Source organism: Triticum urartu, chromosome 3A (assembly GCF_056163025.1).
Source record: "Triticum urartu cultivar PI428250 chromosome 3A, HENAU_Tu73, whole genome shotgun sequence".
Lineage (NCBI taxonomy): Eukaryota > Viridiplantae > Streptophyta > Magnoliopsida > Poales > Poaceae > Triticum > Triticum urartu.
Genome location: NC_141875.1, coordinates 731936318 through 731959403, shown reverse-complemented (window position 1 = coordinate 731959403; position 23086 = coordinate 731936318). Strand labels below are relative to the sequence as shown.

The window sequence follows — 23086 nt, the reverse complement described above, 5'->3', positions numbered from 1 at the left end:
AACTTTTCTAATTCCTTGATATTTGCCTTTTGTCTCTACTCCTAATGCCTCAGTGCTTAGGTCAGTCGATCCACATCGCCAATCCCCACGGACGATTTTTTTTCCTATGTCAAACCACGTCCCAGCCGGTTTATTTCCTCCCGGTCAATTTTTACGCCCAATCGCGACTTCGCCCAGTAGCCCTTCTCTCTCTTCAGTCTTCACCACACCAAGCCCAGCCCTCGCGAGGCAACCCTGAGACGGCAGCACTTACGGGCTCATTTATCTAGCAGTGACTTCTCGATGGCGACGATTACACCCCTGCCGCCGTCAACTTCAGGTCTGACACGATCGAGAGCGATGAGGTCACTCCACAAGCACTCTAGGAGCTCGCACATGTCGCCTTAGTCGAAGCTTCGGCGGCCTCATGTACACCAACGAGCAGTGCCCCACCGTCCTCGTGCAGAAGTGGTACCTCCGCAAGATCGTCGGCCGTCTGCCCCAGGTAAATTCAGCTATTTAAACGTCTCTTCACTCTTACTTATTATGAACTCCGGTTCAACTCCATTGTATGTACAGCAGTAGAAGCATAGGGCTTCATGGAGCCGTTCAGTTCGTGTTCAAGACCTGAAGATAACATGAAGGTTACTCGACAGAGCGGATGCTTTCTCTGCTCTAGATGGTGAAGCCGGCGGAAGATTGATTGGCATGGTTCATGTGACGCCGGATAATTAAAGCTACAGTAATCCTATGCTAATGATGCCATGTCATCGCTTTTACTGTTGCTAAATCCTGCTTAGATCCAATCCGGTTCAAATTCAAATTCAATTACTAAGTGAAATTCAAAAGTTCACAAAAATGAAAACTAAAATGTTGATCATGTGACAAATATTCACTTGTTAATATTGGTGGTGAACCAACTTTTTATAAAGTGTCTTAGTGCCCTAAAATAAAAGAAAACAGAGGCAATAAAATGAAAAAGGAAAAGGCTATAGCTAAAGAAAGAAAAAGCCCCCTGCACCCCCTGGGCCTCGGCCCACCCGACCAGGCCCATCCCATCTTCTCCCTCCGGCCGTCTTCTCTGTTCACCCGACCCAATGCGCGCCCGAGTCGCGTCCCCATCGAACCCACCTCACCGTCGCCGCCCCGGCGTGGATAAGGCCTCCACCTCCCCCCTGGCGCCTCGGCCCCTGCTCCCACTCACCCCACTTGCCCCCTCTCCCCCACACCCTCTCGCTCCATCCCCTCCCCCTCGCCAGATCCCTCCTTGCCGAGCACCGCCACGGGCTCGCTCCGGTGAAGCCCGCGGCCACCGTCCACCCCTTGCCTCGCCGACGAGTCCAGGAGCACCGTAGCGTCGTCCTCATCGTCTACGTCGAGCCACACGGCGCCGGACGGCCCCGTGACGCCACCCCAACCTCAACTTCCTCCTCGGGCTCCAGCGGCCACCGCGTCGATCCGCGCCACCTCGAGCTCCTCCGGCGTCCCCAGGCCTCCTCGTCGATGCTGTGAGCAGACACGCACGCTCCCCTTTACCCCCTACATTTTCCTATCGCGGCTAGCCCCGCCGCCGTGCCCGCAAGCTCGCCGCCGTCTATAGCAACGTTGTCGTAGCCACAAGCCCCGCAGCTCGCGTCCGAACCCCGCAGCAAACTCCTAGTGCTCCCAAGAGTCGAATGCATGCACGCGCACGCCTCTCCAAGCCTCGTGGCCACGGATCCGCATACGCACGGACGCCCGCGGCCACCGCGCTCGACGTCGCCGACGGTGCAGCCCGTTCCAGCCCCCACTGACGCCGCGAATGGATGTACGGCTCAGCCCGTTGTCGAATGCACCCTCCTGCGCCCGTTTTGGCCCCCTGTAGGGTTCTTCTCGGCGAGCTCCGGACCCTCCGCCGCGTGCTTGGTTGCCGGCATGGTGCCGCCGGTGCACCACCGCGCCCTGGGCCACTGACATGTGGACCCCGGGCTGTTAACCACTAACCCCCCTCTATTTAACACTAAACCCCCTCTAACCCTATGACATGTGGGCCCCCTCCACTGATTAAAATGACATTAAATAAATTGTTAGTTAAATAGGTCACTGACATAACGGCCCCCTGACTCATTGGACTATTTTAAATAAATAGAACCTGTTAAGAAATTGTCACACTGACAGTGGGGATCCACTGGTCAGTTTGACCAGTCAATAGTCAAACTTTGGTTGCAGGCTGGGCTGCTGACTCAGCCCCCTATCCCCACATGTCATACACATACACACACTATTTGGTACACTCTTAGCATTTTATCCTTTTATTTTTGAATTTATACTAAATTCAGAAATTTCAGAAAATGCTTTAAACTTCGATAAATCATAGAAAATAATCCATAACTCGGATGAAAGAGTTTTATAGATAAAAGTTGCTCAGAATAGCGAGACGGATGTGAATACGCAGTGCGTTCATCTGCCATACATCCCTAGCATAGCGAACATGCAACCGTCCTCCTATGATTCATCTGTCCAAAAAATGTCAATCTTCGGGAAAACTTTCGCGGATGTTATCTCCCTTCGCGGGTATCGTGTAACACTGCGTTAGAACACCCCTAGCGCGGCTTATTGTCTTGTCATGCATAGTATTTCACTTGTTTGCTCTGTATTTATTGTTTCTTCCCCCTCTTCTCTCCGGTAGACCTCGAGACCGCTATTGATGCCACTGTAAATCTGTGATCGACTACGTCGACGACGACCCTTCTTCCCTTTCAGTGGAGCTTCCAAGCAAGCCCCTCCTTTGATCATCCCGATATCACGCATTCCATTCTCTCTCTTCCTTTCATTAGATTTTGCTACTGTAATTGATTGCTCCTATTCTGATGCATAGCCTGCTTTTGTACCTGCTATTGTTACCTACCTGCTTATCCTAAACTGCTTAGTATAGGTTGGTTAGTGATCCATCAGTGACCCCCACCTTGTCCTTGTTGCCCCTGCTTCATCATCGACAACTAGATCAATGTGATCGACGACCAGACCCGGCACCTCACATCACATCACACCCCTTTTGTTTCTCGACTCTGCAGAGCTACTATCGAGTGTCGAGGGTGATACCTCATAACGCACTCCTGATGATGACTCTGTAGTGTAGCTATTCTGTCGTGGTAATCGAGGGTGATTCCTCTTTCACCACTCCCGATACGACTCTATCGTGCAACACCTCAAGTGTGAACCTCGAGGGTGATTCCTCCTAAGTTCAGCTTGACGATTACATCAAGTGGATTCCATCGAGGGTGGTTCCTCGGATCCCCCCTTGATGTTATGGACACACGGTTACCTGAAATTTACTTGAGACCACTGTTGAAATCGGGTCGGCCCTGTGGGGTACCCACGAGTTGATGTTAAAGTCGGGCGGGCCCGGAGAGCACCCGCGAGATAATTACATGGCACGACCGGCATTCTAGGCCCTTGTCGTAAGTCCACGAGACGGGGCGGCGGGGTCACATCGATCGTGAGTCTCTGCTCGTCTTCGGGAGCTCCTAATACACTGAAGGTTGGGTATTTGTTCTGAGTTGGCCTCTGGCCCTTACGCACTAACCACCACGCGGGTATAGTTATGGGCCTCGACGTCATATGGTATCAGCCGAAGCTTTGTCAGACGTCTAATTCAGCATTGCAGCACGGCTGGACCGGCACCATCCTTGTAGTGGTGGAGCCTAGACCCGCCATGCACGCAACGACCCGGAGTGCAACGGGCGATGGGCCCAAGACCCCGGAGTGCTTAGGATGTAGACCGGCGGGGTACAATCAAGTGAAACCCCGGTGGCCATGTGAAGCGCCAATCCAAGAGCTTATAAGTTTTGTGGCTTGTTGCTCTATGTGTTCATCATTTGATCGATTTGTGGCTTGTTGCAACTTGTTGATCATCCATTGTTTTCCTAGACGTTGGACTTAGATCTCGATGCGCGAAGATTGTCCTAGCTTACTTTGCGGGCTTGTTGAAGCGCTTCATGCAAGTGGAGGGTGTCGGACCAGCCGAAGAGTGAGGTCGACAGCTGAGCTGGGATCTGAAGAAGGAGGCCTTTGGCATGGACAACCAGACTGACAACTTTTGAAATCGATTGGATGTAAAAACTTATTGAACATTCGATGCCTTTTGGCTATGATTACATATGTTGGCAATTATTAAAGATATGCTTAAATTAGTATTGATCTAGATATGCAAGTCAAATGGAGGAGGCCGAACCAGGGGCAGACATTTGGTGACTGCGGTTGGACGGCCTCCGCCTCTATCCGCGTTCGCAAAAATGTCCGAATATGTCTCCGAACATATGGTGAAGTCCGTTTCTGTGAACCACCTTGGAGTTTCTTTTAATTGCGTCCTCAATTTTCCCCATCCATAAAAAATTATACATTTAGGACCCTGTAAAGTGCCACACGTCGGGTACAAACACATGGCAACTACGAACCTTTTAGATGATAAGTTTGGTTATGCAAGGATGGAAACTTTACTTGGCAAGCATGTCAACTTTCATGCTTCAGTTTATTTTTGACAGAAACTTGTCGCGTGTGACTGAAATTTGCCATCCTCACATGACTGAAATTGCCATCGAGAAACATCAGGGCCGGAGTGCCACACATCATTTTGGTGTGGTGGGTTGAGATGAGTGTTTGTGATCCTCTCCATTGAGTATTTTTTTTTCTTCAGGTGTTCCTCTTCAATCATAGAAAAAAAATATAAATTATTGATAGTGGTCTTCTAAAAAAGAGAGAAATAAATTGACAATGGTCATTTAATAAAAAAGATAGAGAAACAGAAAGATTATAAAAAGAAAATTCGGCGGAGTGCTGGCTGTGGGGTTCGAACCCACGCGCAGCTTGACTGCAGAAGATCTTAAGTCTTCCCCCTTAACCACTCGGGCAAACCAGCTCCTTTTGTGATGTTTCAAATCCCGTGTATATATACCTTACTGTGTCTCACCAGCATAGTACATTTATCGACATGTTTCCTTTTGTATATCAATAACGTAAAAAAAATGCATGGTTGTCATCTACATGATGATATTTCAGGTAAAGCTTAGCTAACATGCGTCTAGGTTAACATATCTGTAAAAAACCATGCCATTCATATTATTATAAAAACCTTCAAAACAACGTCACAAAACACTTCTGTTTCATTTTCCCGGTTTCTCAGTTAAATAATTGGATGATTCCTTTTCTCCCTATATAAATTGCAGAACACCTCTCTACTTGGACATTCCTCAGAAAAATTATGTAAACAAAAACAAACTGTTCTACAGTCTTTCTCGCAAAAGAAAGAAATTCCGTTACATGACTAGAGTCTTTCTTCCACTACGGTGGTCGTCAGCTGCCGGCTGCTCCACTCCAGCACGATGGTCTCCCTGTGCTGCACCGGCTTCGGGATCGAGCTCGAGGGGGGCGCCTCTCCGAAGCACGACCTCCCCGCCGCCGCCGACTTCTTGCACCTGCTCATCCTCACGCTCCTCATCATCTTCCCCTCCGGAACCTTCGAAAACAGCGGCAAAACATGTCAGCACATAGATCCTCTCCTCTCTGAATCTAACCGGGTCGCTTGCTTTGCGAAATCTTTTGGGGGCATAGTAGTTCTCACGTTTGGGGTGTCGTAGCCGCCCTCGGACGCATCGCAGAGATCCAGCGCCAGCTTCCTTAGGAGCGGCAGCTGTGAGGGGGAGCAAATTAGTGATGGGTTGCAGTGGTGCAAAGGCTGAATGTGTTGTACATTGGAGAAGGCAGATGGATGTAGGTACCCACCTCTCTGATAGCATCTGTTATAATGGTTCTTCCAATACCTCTACCCTGCAGTTTTCATTTTCAAGATTCAGAAGAAGAAAATAAACTCTTTACACTTCGAACTACTTTAAGCTGGTTACGAGGATAATTGAATCTTTGAGGGTAAAATTCTTGTTTCTTCCGCTGGATTATTAGTTGTAATGGCTCGATTGAACATAGGTATAGAGTTTTTCATACTCACGGTGTGCCTAAGTAAGACTTCTTCCAAAGCTTTACAATCTAAAATAGAATCAACCCCATCAAGTGTTATCTGACCACATTCCTGTATATCAACAAACATGAGGTCCATAAGAGACGGGATTTAGCAGAGAAATCCACAGTTCCCATGTCCAAATAAAACTATAGATATAAAGGACCCACATACAGATATAAGTAGGCATGTAAATTTGGAACCTTGAGTGTACCCTCCGACCCTCTTTAGTTCAACCAAATGAACTATATTTTCAGAATTCACTTCATTTTTGAAACTTTAGTTCAATTGGTTGAGCTAAGTAGGGTCAGAGGGTACCCTAAAGGTTCCAGATTTGCACCCTTGGATATAATTTTACGCATGTGCACCATGTAATATCCACAGTTAGTTCATGCATACCTCAAGTTGTAAACATGCCAAGTTTGGCCACCCAGAAGAGATTATCTCTTGAGAGCCTGTGGGTCAAGGAAAAACTCAAATCAACGAAATAACAAATGGATTCATATAATGAACTTGAAGTAAACTTACTGGAGTCAAGGAGTTTGCAACCAGACAGCGAAAGTTCAACTAAATTGCAATTCTGTGTAAGAATTGTCAAATCATCATTTGTGATCCATGGAGTAACCCACTGGAGCCGTAATATTCTTAACGCTGGTGCCATTGTTTGAAAGCTAAATGAAGTCAAACTGCCGAGGCAATAGTGCAGGCAGAGCACCTGAAGATTTGTTGATGATTCCAATAGATTTCTTACAACTCTGTCAGAGATTACCTGGATGCAGATCATACAATCATCATACAGTGAAAGGAACAGGTAGTTATATTATTTAATAGTACAGAGGAGGGACGCACCTGAAACCTAAGAACCAAAGACTCAAGAAACGGGCAGATCTCAGGAAGAGCATGCAGGATATTCTCTGGTAATGTTGTGCCAAGGCCAACTGTCATCCTCCTTACTTTACTAAAAGAAGGAATGAGGTCATCAACTCGAACAGGGCAAAATGCCCAGCCCATTTCTACATCCTCTAAATAGCACGTACTGGTTATCTCCTGAAGAAACCTGCCATACTTGTTACCACTCGTGGATTGTACCTCACCCTGTTCAAACAGCAGGTTACGGCATCCAGCTGTTTTCAAGCAGCTCAAATTAGAGTTTCTTCGTATAACTGGTGCCAATGAGACCATAGAAACCTGTAAGTTTCGTCCCAGGAAAAAAACATAAGAACCAGATATTATCATATTAGTGTGCACAGTGATGGCTCTGCCATGCCATAACAATAAAAGAACTGATTAACAGTTAACTAGCACTGCACTTTCAAAGTTTGCCCTTTGCAGCCATCAGAGCAACACACTTTATATAGTCCTGTCATTTAAATATAAAAGCACAAAAGTTTATCTTCAAAATCCTACGTTCAAACGGTCTCCAGTTTGTTATGTGTTCTTGATAAAAAATATTTGGAAAATCTGTAATATTGTTGGTCTATAGTTCCAAGCTCAATATTTGTTCAATCAACTAAACAGTGTTTCGTTCATAAGAAGATTACAATATTTATTAGGAAAATGACATTCTTTCAAAAAAAATCAGGAGAAGAGTATAAGATATATAGCATGGCAAGTACATTGAACATAAAATATAATTTAAACAAAAATCATACCACAGTCTCCGAAATATCAAGATACTCAAGTGAAGAGCCAACAAAGTTGCAGAGAGCACCATCTGCAAGTGATGTCTCCCTTAAGCATAAGGACTTCACAATATTCATATTACTCACCAGCTGGGACATAGCAGCACAACTAATACCTATAAATAGAAGAACTCACATCACCCAGATTAATCATGCCAAGTTATTGCTCAGTTGCAACAGAACCTTGGATAAGGAACAAAAGGTATGATATTTAAATATTTGATTACCTTCACAGCCTTCCAGATGCAATTCTTGCAACCTAAATGCCATAACATGAGCATGTTCATCCTTATGGTAAGAAAAGCTATCTGAAGGATCCAATGAGCATAGGGTTTGAATTGAATGATTTCCAAACGATGTATAAGAAAGAACCATCGAGTGCATTTTTCTACAATTCAACAGTAGTGTAGATATACCATCGTCTGTCAACAGGGTGCAATGTTTAATGTTTATATAACATAGAGAACTTTTCAGCATGGATATCTCCAGCAAGTTCATATCTGTACACAAAGACAGACACAAAATAAGAAGAAACCCAGTTACAAGGTCGCAAATAAAATATGCATACTTTTAAATCACAGGACATTTCCCATACCAGTAATATCATTTCGGCCTTCCAGTATCAATTTTGATATATTTGAGAAAACTGGGTTTACTGAGGTCCCATATAATCCACTTTGCATGTAATAGCTAGATAGATTTTGATTCATGTCACGCCGTACTTCAGATCTAGAAGATATAATCGAGTACTTGGATAGTATAACGCTTGTATCGATACTCAAATTGATTTCATTAATCCATGGACATCTCAGTAACAAATACTGCAAATCTTCAAACTGAAAGAGTAAACAATAGGAAGCTATGAACGTCCTCAATTCTGGAAATGCCCACTTCATCCATAAAATTGCTGCACCAAAATGTACATTTGGACATTTGGAGAGATCCACAATGCGTACATTTCTAAATGACAAGGTTTTAGCCTTCTTCACCAGCCCATTGTAATGGTTAAAACATCCATCGTTAACATCGCTCACTATAGTTCTCTTAAATACAGCATCTAGATCAGTGGGGAGCGCCGATATGTATAGGAATTGCGTAGTTAACTGGGGACATCCCGAAAGTACTATTTTCTGCAAAACAAAGTCCTCATCTTCAAAAGTAGTGTATAATATCCGGAAAAGGGAGAACCAAAGTAAAATTCAGAATACAGCACAAGATTATTCCAACTGTCATATCGAATCACATGAAGCTTCTAAGAAGATTTATATTCAACCTAAAGCTTTTCAAAAGTGCCATATAATGGATAGTCGTTCGAAGATGGAAATTTATGAAGAGGTTGTACCCAGTTTGGATATGGTTACTCAGTTGGGAACGTAGTATTATAATTTTGCGCAGCAAGAAGAGGAAAATAGTCATTTTTAAAGACCACAATTTCTAGATGTTTCAAATTTAATACGGCAACAATAATGCACGGAAGTGGGTATGAGGAAAACCTTGGAGTATTCTGTTAATCGAATACGGTAACTATCCAAGTTGTCATCGGTAACTGTATACAGTAGAGTTTGCAAACTGTCCTTAAGCAGATTAAGAATCATACATACAGCATTGTTCCCAAATTCAAAGCAGTTTCTCTTTGTACCTAAAGTAGGATTGAAGAGTCAGAACATAATGCATGAAAGAGAAGTGTGGGGATTGTAATATAGAGAAAGATGAAAAATGAAATTGCATAAAACAAGTGCTCCAAACCAAGGAGGCATACCTGCTGCAAATCCTAAAGGTAAAAGGCATACCCTAACCTGCAAAAGAAAATTATATATGTCAATGAACATGGCCAGACATCTGCAACCAAATTGTACTAAAAATGTGTGTGCATAGTCAATAAATATGCCAATGTCACAGCAAGCTTTGATGCCACAAGTCAGGTAATACTCATGTTGCAGAAAGGTGCACCTTGCTAAGAAGGGAGAGTTGGTTATCTGCTGAGTTGGAGACTGATTGTTCACAGGATTGCCTACTTGCGGAAATCCAAGATAAAATTGCTTCACACAATTGCTTTTCACTAGAAATGGTCAGGAAATCCATTTTTCAGCAAGAGAGGAAAGCATAGCAATCTGGCCACAGAAAAAACATTGAAAATACATAAAAACAGACCTATCCACAGTCAGGTGTGGGGATTCAATGGTGGAGCACAGCAGATCATAAGGTATATGAACAAATGACCTACTGGAGATAACTTGTACCTGCATGAGATTCACACAACAGTAATTACAAGTGAGCAACATCTCATGCCAGAGCGATAACTGTTGAAGAACATAATGGGCCTGTTTTTACAAAGAATTCTTATATGCACTTCTAATCAACTAGTAATCCTCACTTTTAGTAAACAGGTAAGTTGGCCTCACATTAATTAAAAAACATAATTTCGGAAAAACTGGGATGACTTATAAAAAACAGCGCCGAATAAAGCAAAGACATGGTACGTCATATGTTTACCTATAAAAATAAATAAGCAACAGAGTAGAACAAATGCCAGATGTTAAGGGCGAATAGCTTTTTTTCGAAAAGAAAAGGGAATAGCTTATTTAACTTGCATGATGCAAAAAAGGATGTTTCATTTATGTTAAAATCATGTAGAATCATAAGCGCAGATGCAATGCTACAACTAAGAAAGACCACCATCAAGTTTGACCTAAAGCAACCCTTGCCCAGCTGCCCCCCTGCCTAAAAGTAGATGGAACTGGATATAGACATATTTCCTCTCTAATGAGTTCAATTTGGTGAGCTTCTACGTCTAAAAAGTGGGACAAACTTGTTTTTTAGAAGTCAACTAGAGATAATAAGTCATCAACACTGAAACCCAGAACGGTTCATTAATCTTAAACTGCTAGTGGAAGCAATAATGGGAGTTCGCAATAATGTATGAGCACATCAAACCAAACACTGAAAACAGAAAGACACACAACATTGAAACAGAGTATGGTTGTACCTACAAAATTCTGAGCTAGATATCCTGGGCATACGTCTTCAACAAAAGTAACCCCTACAGCCACATAGAAAGTAGAAAAACATATGAGCAAAACGTTTTTCCAAGAAAACCATTACGGAAACATCACACTCACCATGCTTTTGAGCGAAGTACCAGGTCTCGATTATGAAATCCAACGGTACCACCATGGAGGAATTTCGAGATCTCACGGTTCTGAACCACCTTTCACAGTCCGCTAAAAGGCTCTCGACAGCGAGAAACAGAGCACCCTGAGCGGACAAAACAACATCACACTACCATATCAGAAGCTAAGCACCATAGCAGGACCATACGCAAATATAACTGAAGCCGAAAGTAAGCAAAATGCACCATCCAAATGACCAGCACTCGAGCTAATTGGTAACATTAGTACATGAAAGCTGCATTTAAGGCTCAAAAGAGAAAGTCTGAACATGCTGATTTCACTAGGATAAGCTACTGACAAGAACAAGGGAGCTGCTAATTTCGCTAGGATTAGACGGCGTCCACGCACAAGAGGATCAGGGTACCTCCAGCAGCGGCAGGAAGTTGTGGTGCGAGATGGGGAAGCTCCCGGGGGGCTCGAAGAGGTACCGCAGGACCTGCACGGCGGCGGCGAGGTCGCAGCTGATCCGCACGTAGCCGCTGCCCGATTCGCTGCAGGCACCGTTCAGAGAAATCGAGCTGACTCGCTTAGTCGCTTGCTTGGGAGATGAATCGTTAGCGCAGGAGGCTGGGAGTTCCCTGACCTGAAGCTGCCGCCGAGGAGGGCGCGGAAGTAGGAGGAGCTCTCGACGAGCCTGCTCCGGTCGGCGCGGACCGCGAGGACGGTCGCGGACGGGAGTGGGGCGGCGAGCGCGGAGACTGGGATGGGGAGAGGTGGGGGAGCGGAGGAGGGGGATGCTGCCGCTTCGGTGATCTCCAGGACCAGCGTGTCGGCGGCGGCGGCGGCGGCGCCATCTTCCCCGTCGCCGGCGGCGGACATGCGTGGCTGGATACCGGCCGCTTGTTTCGAGTACGCCGGATTTTTTTTGAGGAAAAGTACGCCGGATTTGAGAGTGAGGATGAGAGAAGTCCACTCTAGGTAAATACGGGCCGGGCCTGGCCATAACGCGGCAAAAGCCCAACTCCAAGGTTATTTTTTTTTCTGTACTAGCTTTTTTTTAGTGAAAAGGGCCCAACGGCATAAATGAAGAAATGCTAAAACTCTGACGTCAAATTTTTAGGCATGGGAATCAAACGTTTTTCATGGCAATTTATGTTGGTGCGTGGATGGCAAATCCTTGGGGTGCCGAGGCCTGTCTGTTTATGCTTTTCATGGCAATTTATATTTTCTGTACTACATATTAGTATAAATAAGTTCTTCAAAACACACCGAAAAAATTACGTTTTTTTTAGCATCAGTATAGACACAAGCGCTCATATACACGCGCATACACTCATCCCTATGAACGCACACACGCACACCCTACCCCTATGAGCACCTCCGAGAGACTGAGCCGGCATATCATCTTGAGATTTACGAAGTCACCGTAGGCGCCTCGTCGTCGACGGGAACGTCTCCTCCCACTGAAAGCGCATCGCCGGAAATCCTGAAATAAATCCAGGAATAATGCGAGCACCAGGATTTGAACCCTGATGGGTTGGGGATACCATTGTCCACCTAACCAACTCTACCACAGGTTGATTCGCCCTGAAGAAATTACGTTGATATCCGTGGGGTGCCTAGGCCCCTCTCTATTTATGTTTTCATGGCAATTTATGTTTTCTGTACTAGATATTAGCATAAATAGGTTCTTCAAAACACACTAGAAAAATTACATTGAAATCCTTGGGGTGCCAAAGCCCTGTCTGTTTTAGCTTCAACAGGCCTCAAATCAGTGTTGGATTACTTCACTTGCAAAGTTGCAGTGGTTGTACTTGCAATGTTTGCCGAACACCCCAGTTGCAGTCTTGCAGGATTAGCTGCATATTTACTCTCAACCTTGCACAACCTTGTTTCGGCACACGCAGATTGTCCTCTTATGTCCTGGGAGCTTGCATATACTGCACAACCTTGTGCGCTTACTCAAGCCTTCGTATGACACTTTCTCTCTGCTCGAGCACGGCCGGCCAACACCACGCTTCTTGCTTGGAGCACACAAACCAGCGAGGGCATCCCAATTGCCAGACACGGTCATGCTGTTCTCATTGTCACCCATATGTGCATCAATATTTATGATTGCCCCTACTGAGCCATTGTTCTTTCGACTTGATTCAGCAGCTATCCTATCCTCAATTCCTAGACCATCCGTCTTTTCCGCCAGCGGAGATACCTCTACGATTAAGTCTTTGATCCTCCCAAATACGAGCTCGTAGACAGAGATTGATGAGTCTCCAATCCTCAAAAGTTCCATGGCGTGCAGGTACAGAGTTGAGCTCCGACAGGTAAAAGATTGATTCGCAGCCTGATCCTTTTGAAAGTGAGCTATGTGTTGTGGCAAGATGTCTCTAGCATCTTTCGTCCACCTTTTTAGGATGTGCCGCTTGGGTATCTCCGGTACACCAACATGGTTAATCACCTGCGCACACGAGCAAAAATCGCTAAGCACCACGGGTGATAGCAAACAATAGATAGAACAGACCCTGCATAATGTCGTGTCAGAAAGTAACCTTCAAAGCATGGCAGCAAAGCATTCCCATGTGGGCAAACTGCCCGCATTCAGATTCAAACCAGTCAGCTTCATCTGATATGGTCACCTCGTATTCGACCTTACTCCACTTCTCTCGTTTTAAGGCGTCGTTGTGCCTTGCGATATTTTTCTTTTTCTTTTCAATCTCCTCGACATGGTATGATCCACCTTCAAACGGATTCTCACCAAATTGTTCAAACATCTTTCTTGTGTAAACCTTACTCGCGTGCCTTTCGATAGCAACGTTTGTCCTAATCACAGCACTACTCTGAGTAGCACAAAAAAAGAGATAATTTGTTAATTCTGTTGGCTGATATATACAAAAACCAGGGCAACAAATATGAAAGACAATGTACATAAATTCAGCTTACAATCCTTGTCCTGTTTTCTTGGTAGCTTTCATCTGATTCCCGGTCGAATTGTAGCCTCATGTACTGACGGACGAACACATGCATTGGGCTTGATGCCCATTTGCGACGTATCTCGAACTGGTTTGTCATGTAATTGTGGGACTTCAAATTGTATTTTTCAACAAGTATACCCAGGCAGCCTCAAATCCTTCAACACTTGTCATGTGATTCACCACTTTGTGGAATTTAGCCCTAAACTCGCTCTTGTTGGTGTATAGTGAGCCAAGATTCTCTTTTGCTTTCTTAAGAACATGGACATGCAAATTAATCCTTCAGCACACTATAATTTATTTCCTTCAGTGCTAGCTATATCATTACCCTGTTCTTGTCTAGATAAACAAATATGCTTAAAGTTGGAAACTCTGAATCATCTGCATTTATTTGCTGCTTATTCATCAGTATATGGCAGATTAGTCATGGAAAATTTAGTAAAAGAGGGAGATATTATACATCATCATATGAGTTGATTTAATAACGAGACACCAGCTCAATCTTACTTAGAATCAAAGTTCACCACTAACAGAATAGCACCTAAGTTTATTTTAAATTTTACTGCATGAGATTAATGATAGAGATTAATCCTTTTGCCAACTCTAATGATAGAGATTAATCGTTTAAAATTAAGACGAGCACGTGCGGGTCATTCACTTGCATTAACTTTTGGATTAACAATGTAGAGTTCTGTACTTCTGTTGTGTTACCGGGCTCAGGAGAGCTTTGCTACACTCACGGGCATTTTTATACAGATTCCAATCCACAGGGAGAGGTGGCATCAGTTAATTGGAAGCTGGAGGGGGCCACAGCTAAAGTCAGGGAGGAGAAAGTTTATTAGGCAAGGACACGTAATCCCGTAATGCCCTCCGTGACAAGTTCGTCCGTAAGTCTAGAATTATTGGGCTCTCAGGATGGCCAACAAATAAAAATGACCAGCTGCCTGCTAAGGTATTGTTTCATTTACAAGTCATACTCTCAAATTCAAGTTTATTTCTCATACAACATCGTTCCTTTCTTTTTTTCAGGACTCGGGTAGCCAATCAAGTCATGCACAAGACTACAAGAGAAACACTTTTGAATACCTCTATATAAACTTTGCTTCTGAGGATTGCTCTACAAAACAATTACTTTCAGATGTAATAGTTCCATTTGAGATGTAGTAATTCACCTTACTATTCCTTTTGATGTTAGATGTGGAACTGTTCTGCCGTTAAGAAAGATATTGATTAGTTGCTGGTAAGTTTTTCACGGTTTAGCTTTCCGGTTAAATGTGGTCTTGGGCACTAAATTTGAAAGGATTTTTCGCCAATTTGTGATTTCACCTACACTTGTGTGATTAAAAAGCAGGGAAGATGTATAGATGAAGCTGGATAGCTCGTATACTTCCAATTTCAGTACGTGCATATGTCAATACATGGATAAGTGAGAGCTGGTTAGCTAGTACAGAGTAGATAGAAGCAAGCAACTAGAATCACCTTTGCCTGTTGAGATGCATCGAGCTCACGCCTTCTTTAAGTGTGACCCAACGACCCCCCGCTGCATCTCGCCACCAGCCACGGCCGCGGCCGCCGACTGGGTGCACGCGCTGTGGTTCCACCTTCTACGAGGGAGCAGGCCTGGTCCTGATATTTCGGGGGCCCAGGGCGAAATTGCAACCCAGGGCCCCTACTATAAAGATTAAAATAATAATCTCATTTGTTTTTAGATTCATTCCTTTACCTAACTATTATTGTCTATTGTTCCAAAATAAAACGAAAATTGTAAATAGTGTATTCCTTTATTTAATTAGACAAATCAAATACCTGATAGAGGGTAAACATCGAGATGAAAGGTTTAAAGTTTAAAAGCTTCATTTGCAACAATAAAAGATCATTTACCTACCTGACGGCTACGGGAGTCTGAGTGGCTTTATTATATAACCATGTTTGGTTTGAAGTTATGTGTGTATAGCTGAGACCTTCTTTCAATTTTTAAGTTAAATTTGTTGTCATATGATTTGGAGAGAGAATGCAAAGAACGACAATCGAATACATAGCAGGCAACTTTTTCAATAGATAAGGCGATTGGTGTTGTGTCGACAAAGTCCAGATTGAAGTAAGAAATAGAGCAACGGGCACACGAAATTAAAATTTTGTACTGCATCATATGTGAGACCTTCTAAGATCTGACTGCCGCTGCACCATATGAACGTGACCAACTAGAAAGTGGAGGTTAGGGCATCTCCAGCCGCGCCCCCAGAAAGGCCTCCCCAGGCGATTTTTTCGCGCCGGCACCGAAAAACGGCCCAATCACGCCCCCAGGAACCCGATTTTCGCCGGCTTGGGCCGAAAACAGCGTCGGCGGACCCAGGCCGAACCCGGCGCGCTGGGGGGCGCCCGGGGGCGCCGGGGCGAGCTGTTTTGGCGCGAAAAAGACGCGGGCCCGCCGCGTCAGCGACTCGGCGCCTCGTCTTCCCCCAACGGCCTCGGTTCCCGCGGGGAATCAATGGCAAGGCTGCTGCCGGTCAGCCTTGCCATTGATTCCTCACGGGCGGCGCGTCACGGGACGGCGCGCCGACGCCTCCCTTCCCTCGCACGCGTACACACGGGCGCGGTCTGGTTATAAAAAGCCGACGGCCTCCACTTGGCTGTGCCCACACCAGCCCCGCCCCTCGCCGCCGTCCAGCCCCTCCCTCTACCGAGCGCCGCCGCCCAGCCCCTCCCTCTACCTCTCCCGAGCCCCGCCGTCCCCATGGAAGAACGCTTCCCGGGAGACGAGGCGGTGGCCAACGGCTTCGGCCGCCGTTCGCTCCGCGAACAGGAGTCATGGCTCCTATTCGAGGCGAACATCCCGGCGCCGCCTGACATGCGCGCCGGGCCAACGGGGTGGAGACTCAGCGCCGGGGGGGTACCCATTCCCCCGTTGCCCGACGCCGTGGCGAAGCCGAAGTACTTCGCCGAGGAGGTCGAGATCGTGCGCGCGTCCCTCACCGACGCCCAACTCTCCCTCCCCCAGTACGCCGCTGACAACCACGCGGCCTGGGCGGCGTACTTCGAGCGCCGCCAGCAGCAACGCTTGGCGTCCACCAACGGCGCGCCGGTGGTCGGCGGCCGGCAGAACATCGAGGGGCGCCACCTCTGGTGGGGTGTTCCCGGCCGCACGCTCGAGGGCGTGCTCACGTACCTCGAGGGCGGCAACGACCCGCCGTTGGCGTACCCCCCGGCCACTACAAGAAATATGTCAACTTGTGACCTTGACTATTGGTCACTGAAAGGTCACAAATTTCCATTTACGACCTTTTTGTGACAAAAAACAGAAGGTCAAAAGCTGGCGGTCGTAAAATGACTATAGCGACCTTCTCTGTGAGAAGGTCGTAGACGTTTATGACCAAAATATGTCTACTGTGGCGTTTTGGTCACTAGCAACCTTCCCAGGCCACGTAGGCATCCAGCGTGGCAAGCTGATGTGGCACAAGATTCAGCCCGGTCCAATTCGGTTTTCTACATGGGCCGAGCCCATTAATTCGGCCTTTTTAATATTTATTTTTTCTGTTAATTTTTGATCGACTTCATGGGCCAAGCCCAACATTACAGCCTTTTTATTTTTGGGCCATGGCCTTTTTATCTCAAGAGTTTCATTTTTATTTTTTTTAAATGGGTCAACTAGTCAGGTGGATCCCTGTTGTCAGGTTCTAGTAACTGGGTCCCATTTGTCAGGTTCTGGTAACTGGGTCCCATCTATCAGGCTCAGTCTTTATATTTCAACTACTATTTAAATTGGCAGAGATAGAAAACACCCATGATACTCCAAATAAGAGCAACCAAATAATGTAATACAATGGAAATCACAGTAACGACTACAAGTGTAATACAGTACTTTAGAAGCTCTACAAGCTCCTTCCATAGCAACCACAAACTAGGCACCCGCTCGCGTCATGAACAACATGCCAAAATAGCTGGACGACCATAGACAGATGAACAACATGCCGGACTCACTGGACAACCATAGTCGGGCTGGGAACAAACAAAATGGTTTCTCATTCGCACTGTTACATGAATCAACAGAGAAGAACCAGAAAAACTGGGGCAAATAACAACATGCTGGACTCGCTGGACAACCATAGTCGGGCTGGGAACAAACAAAACGGCAACATGCCTTCCTGTTCGCCCTGTTACATTAATCAGTAGAGAAGAATCAGAAAACTGGGGCAAATATATTATGAACAGACCATTCAAGAAAATGATAGTTATTTATAATAATAACACAAACTCAGCTAGTACCATGCTTTTTGTTCTCCAGCTAGTTAAAATGAGATACTCTCATACAAGAAAGCAGAGATACAATATAAAAGCTAATAGTAGGGATGCCACAGCTTAAATGAGCAAGCTATTTTGTTTTTGAGAAACAAAAAAAATGCACCAATAATTTTTCAGAAGGTAACAGAACTTCTGTGCACACATTTAGATAGAAACAAGGGCTTGAACTATACACATTAATTAGAACAGGATCGCCAAACACCAATATAGGCTAGAATAAAAAAACACGGAGGTAGTAGTGGTCGTCCAGGGAGATAAACATAGAAAAGAAAACATGATTTCAGCGAAATTAAAATTGTCGATGTAAGTTGAATAACAGTGTAGCAGATTAGCTCTTAGCATGGAGGAACATCACCAATTAAACCAGATGGTTGTTCAAGTTTCTATTTGAGTATTCATGGTTATAGTTTGTTATCATCGTCTAAATTCTCCAACATGTACAATATTAATTAATACAGCTGAATATGCTACCAATGAAGTAAACTCTAAAAGATACAGGCAGGGCTTAATTAACCAACCATGTCATTCTATAAACATAAACCAAACTCAACGATAAGGTGTACAATTATTACCATATAACCTAGAAAACATACTTACTGTCCACACATTTCATAATGTAAACAGGTAAATACTACAGGAAATAGATTGCTAAGCATTTCTGCCCTTCTTTCAAGCCACCAACAGCATAACACCCTCAGTATAACAAGATCCACACAGACCATCATCTACAGCAACCGTACCCACAAGACAACCAGGGTCGGAGAGAGTGAGATTACCTTGGCGCCGTAAATCTTAGAAGACAAATCGTGTGCGAGGAAGTCCTTGTCGTCCACCGCCAAGCAGCAGGATGCTCCCGCCGAGCCTACAGAAAGTTTTGCATATAGTTAGAAAACCTGGAAACATACAGCATGGCTACCACAACGTAGCATTGAAGGAAAAAAAACTAAGAGCATGTAACTGAACCTCCTACAGCTCTAGCCTCTAGCATGCACCCGAGCAACCTATGCTTTCTCTGTCTCTTGGTCGTGACTGCAGAAAGAAAGCAACAATTTTACCATCCTGCAGTTGCCTCAAGTAGATGGAAAGCTCAATATGCATGAGTAAGGATAATTTGCCTCCAGAAGTAGTGACTAGATTCATAGAAAACAAAACAATAAAGTCATGCCATGACCAAATCCGAACCAGAACGCATTTAATAAAATGGATTGCATCTGGCTGCTGTAATAGTGTATATATACACATACACAACTTGCTCCATTTTGACTAATGACGTCAAAGGAACCATGTAAAAAATTGAACCAGAGGCACACATACATGAACCCTTTTCTTGCACATATGGATGTGCTAACGCTACAACTAACATTAAAGCAGAATATATATCCATGTTATAACAGTAAATAAATATACATAGATACAGAAACTTATCATACAGTTTGTGGTACTCACTTCTAGGATGAGCTTGTGAACAAGAACTGGGGCATCTATAATGATATGATAGTCCAATTTCAACAGACTCTGCACTGGAACCCAAAACAGCGATGACCACATTAGGATGGTTTGTACTAGCCCAATACGGTTTATCCACCCATACACTACCACGACAGTGCAATTCCCGACAGCGCGTGCATCTGCATTCAATCAGCGACATGGGACCATCGCAAGAAAGCAATTCACAATCAAACCGCGCGAACTCCTCCAGTAGGTTCAACCTTTCCATAAAATCAAACGCCGTCGGTACACTCAAACAAACACCTCGCGTGCGAGATCTAGGAAATGAACGACAAAAGACCAAGATGAGCGGCAGTATGAAGGGGATACCTTGATGGTGTGTGCGGGGACAGCGGATCCGTACAGGGCTCCACCTCCCATCAGTTCCATTCACGCTCCAGACATGAAATGTAACTGCACGAACAGCAAACATCAAACTGATTACTATTACTCCAGACACGACACCAGCAACGTCTTAACAGTAAGATCCAAGACAAGTAGACAAAGAACTGCTACGTACCAAACTCCAAATGTTAATTACCACCATAAAGGAGTATACATAAACAACATCTATTTATCAGAAGGGCTGTTGATTCTACACCTCATAGATGCAAACAACCAACTGATTACTAGTCCAGATAAGAATTTGGTAACTTTTTAAAAGTAATAGAGAGCACGGGAATAGTGTCTGATGCACCCATAGCAGGCATGTAGGTGGAGATCTGTCACAAAATCACGTATGTAAACCCCAGGTAACTAGACGATGGGACTGATATTAATCGAATCTCCAAACAAGTGAATGGCCGCCACTCAGAACCATAAAAAAATTGCCGTTTATATTCATCAGAATTTTGCTCAGTCTAGAAAGGTGCAAGATCTATCTATCCATCCATCCATATCGGCGTCCGCTCAAGCGAGACCTCGCGGATCTCTAGGAGGCGCTGGTTGTCCCAGCACGAGCTACGGCTGGGACGGGACGATCTACATCCAGGCAGAGCGCGCCCGCGTCGGCCCCCGTCCGACGGTCGCTCGCGGGAAACCAATAGCGATCACATGGAGAGGCGGGGAATGTTGATGGCGGGCAGGCGGGGTTACCTCATGGCTCGCTGCGGGGACGGGTCGATTCACCAGTCGCCGATTCACCTGCGGATCTCGACATCGCTAGCCAGACCCCGCCGCCAGCACCGCATGTCGCACGAAGAGGACGCCAGCCGTCCGCGTTCGTCCCCGCGCCCTTGGGAGGGTCCGAGGAGAGCTCCGGTTCCGAGGGGTCGGCGGGCTTGGGCTGCGCGGACTCCTCCATGTCCGCCAGCAGCACGCACGACCGTCAGTTGCACATGTAGCACACGCGCGACCGCCGCAGTTGGCATCGGGGGGGGGGGAGGTGAGGGAAGGGGAGAGGATGGCGGCGGCGGCGTATGGATCTAGGAGAAAGAGGAGGGGACGACGAGTGGTGTGCGGGGCAGAGAGTGGAGCGGCGAATCCGGTCGGGGGAGGGGATGGATCGGGGTGGGTGGGAGAGAGAGGCGGCGACGGGGGGCCGTCTTCGTCGATCTGGATCGGGGAGAGGGATCTGGATCGTGGCGGATCTGTAGCGAAAGAATGGAGGCGGGGGAGGGAGGAATGAGAGAAAGAATGGAGGCGGGGGGTGGGTGGAAAATGTCCATAAGGACAGACCTAGGGTTTCGGCTCGGGTGGGTTTGGGCCGTTGGATCCGGAAGCATCCGACGGTGGTTGATGCGTGATCCGCGTGATATGCGCATGGTCCAATCAGAACGCAGCAAATCATTTGATGACCTTATGACCATATAAATTGGTCGTGATCGATTCAAGATAAAAAAATTCATTCATTTTTTAGTGCTCAAAATGAGTTTTTTTGTGAAAGTCCTATCAAATATTTGTTCAAATGATCTCATATTATGCACAATGGTGAAGCAACTGAAATTGGATGGATGGATGGACGCCATGTCATCGATCCGTGGGAAGATCCCTGATTGGTTCAGAAAATCAGTGATTTAAAATAGTTTCTAAGTACTAAAAATAGGGGAATTTTGTGAAGCAACTATCAAAATATTTTGCAAAACGGCACAACTAAATTTTTCACTTAAGTTAGACCCCATTTTCATGGATGATCACTGGTTTGCATGCATTTTTTATCTTTCTATATATTTTTGATCATTTTCTTGTGGCAAAAATGGTTTTTTTTCTGAAGGACCTACCAAATAATTCTTGCAAAATTGGACCAAATCATTTTTATAAAATACTAGGCCACATTTAATGCACAATTGACCAAATGGTTGGGTGTAAAAAGTTTTGATCCACCTCTGGTGAAAAAGACAAATTTCCGCCGATTCAGCTGGAAGCGGGTCAAATTTGAACTGCGGCTGCCTCATAGTTTGTTATTTATTTTTTCCAAAATTCATTTATAGATAAAAAAGTATCTATTTAATCAGAGAAACATCAAAAGTTTTCCAAGATTCAACCACTAGCTAGGAACGGTCAAGCCCGCCGTTTTGACCGCATTTTGAAACGGGCATAAAAAATTCAAAAAAAATCAAAAAATTGGAAAACCTTCGCATTGTATCATTATATGTGACCAAGTTTCTAGGAAAAATAATAAACTTATAATACGGAAATTATTTTTAAAAAGTGTTCTAAAAAACAAGCTATCATGCGTGAAGATTCATGGCTTTCAAGACAAATGATCAATCTTATGGCCACATTCATGGCATAGTTTGTTCAAATGATCTCATATTGTGCAAAAAGGGTGCATCTTGGAATGGCAAACAATGTTGCCTAAGGAAGTTTTCATTTTCTGTGCACGGAAAATTCATTTTCCATTTTCCGAGTGCCACAAATGAGGTTTTTTTGTGAAGGACCTACCAAATAATTGTTGCAAAATTGGACCAAATCAATTTTATAAAATACTAGGACATATATAATGCACAATTGACAAAATGGTTGGGTGAAAAAAGTTTTGATCCACCTCTGGTGAAAAAGACAAATTGTCGTCGATTTAGTTGGAAACGGGTCAAATTTGAACTGTAGCTGTCTCATAGTTTGCTCTTTATTTTTTCCAAAAATCATTTCTAGGTAAATAAGTATCTATTTAATCATAGAAACACCAAAAAAATTCCAAGATTCAACCACTAGCTAGGAACGGTCAAGTCCGCCGTTTTGACCGCATTTTGAAACGGGCATAAAAAATTCAAAAAAAATCAAAAAATTGGAAAACCTTCACATTGTGTCATTATATGTGACCAAGTTTTCAGGAAAAATAATAAACTTATAATACGGTAATTATTTTAAAAAAGTGTTCTCAGAAATGAGCTATCATGCGTGAATATTCATGGCTTTCAAGTCAAATGATCAATCTTATGGCCACATCCATGGCATAGTTTGTTCAACTGATCTCATATTGTGCATGAGGGTGCATATTGGAATTCCAAAAAATGTTGCCTAAGGAAGTTTTCATTTTCTTTGCACGGAAAATTCATTTTTTATTTTCCGAGTGCCCAAAAGGAGGGTTTCTTGTGAAGGAACTACCAAATAATTGTTGCAAAATTGGACCAA

General features: G+C 44.7%; 2 protein-coding genes, 1 long non-coding RNA gene and 1 other non-coding gene across 8 annotated transcripts; 1 reads left to right on the top strand and 3 right to left on the bottom strand.

The window, feature by feature from the left end:
* The first annotated feature begins 1184 nt into the window (after positions 1-1184).
* LOC125546294 (uncharacterized) lies at positions 1185-14929 on the top strand. Its single transcript, XR_007300540.2, has 3 exons — positions 1185-1487; positions 14483-14678; positions 14756-14929. It is a non-coding gene; the product is annotated as an uncharacterized LOC125546294 (long non-coding RNA).
* On the bottom strand, positions 4793-4876 carry TRNAL-UAA (transfer RNA leucine (anticodon UAA)). The gene has a single exon. It is a non-coding gene; the product is annotated as a tRNA-Leu (tRNA).
* LOC125546293 (BTB/POZ domain-containing protein FBL11) lies at positions 5056-11708 on the bottom strand. Of its 5 annotated transcripts, none has more exons than XM_048710518.2 (19): positions 11404-11708; positions 11185-11311; positions 10770-10905; positions 10641-10690; positions 9802-9890; positions 9601-9709; positions 9410-9446; positions 9144-9289; positions 8246-8780; positions 8067-8150; positions 7878-7958; positions 7621-7682; positions 6818-7156; positions 6497-6737; positions 6368-6423; positions 5960-6040; positions 5740-5784; positions 5579-5647; positions 5056-5473 (listed from the first exon to the last, which is right to left on the bottom strand). In XM_048710518.2, the coding sequence occupies exons 1-19, from the start codon at positions 11637-11639 to the stop codon at positions 5282-5284; spliced, it is 2715 nt and encodes a 904-aa protein (XP_048566475.1). In that variant the 5' UTR covers positions 11640-11708; the 3' UTR covers positions 5056-5281. The 5 variants fall into 5 exon arrangements, with proteins under 5 accessions (XP_048566475.1, XP_048566473.1, XP_048566470.1 ...); XM_048710516.2 differs by having other exon boundaries at positions 7621-7766; positions 11404-11707; XM_048710513.2 differs by having other exon boundaries at positions 7621-7766; positions 7878-8150; positions 11169-11311; positions 11404-11707.
* LOC147982358 (protein FAR1-RELATED SEQUENCE 9-like) lies at positions 11858-14012 on the bottom strand. Its single transcript, XM_087514350.1, has 3 exons — positions 13698-14012; positions 13307-13594; positions 11858-13215 (listed from the first exon to the last, which is right to left on the bottom strand). The coding sequence occupies exons 1-3, from the start codon at positions 13824-13826 to the stop codon at positions 12634-12636; spliced, it is 999 nt and encodes a 332-aa protein (XP_087370476.1). The 5' UTR covers positions 13827-14012; the 3' UTR covers positions 11858-12633.
* Positions 14930-23086: the final 8157 nt, after the last annotated feature.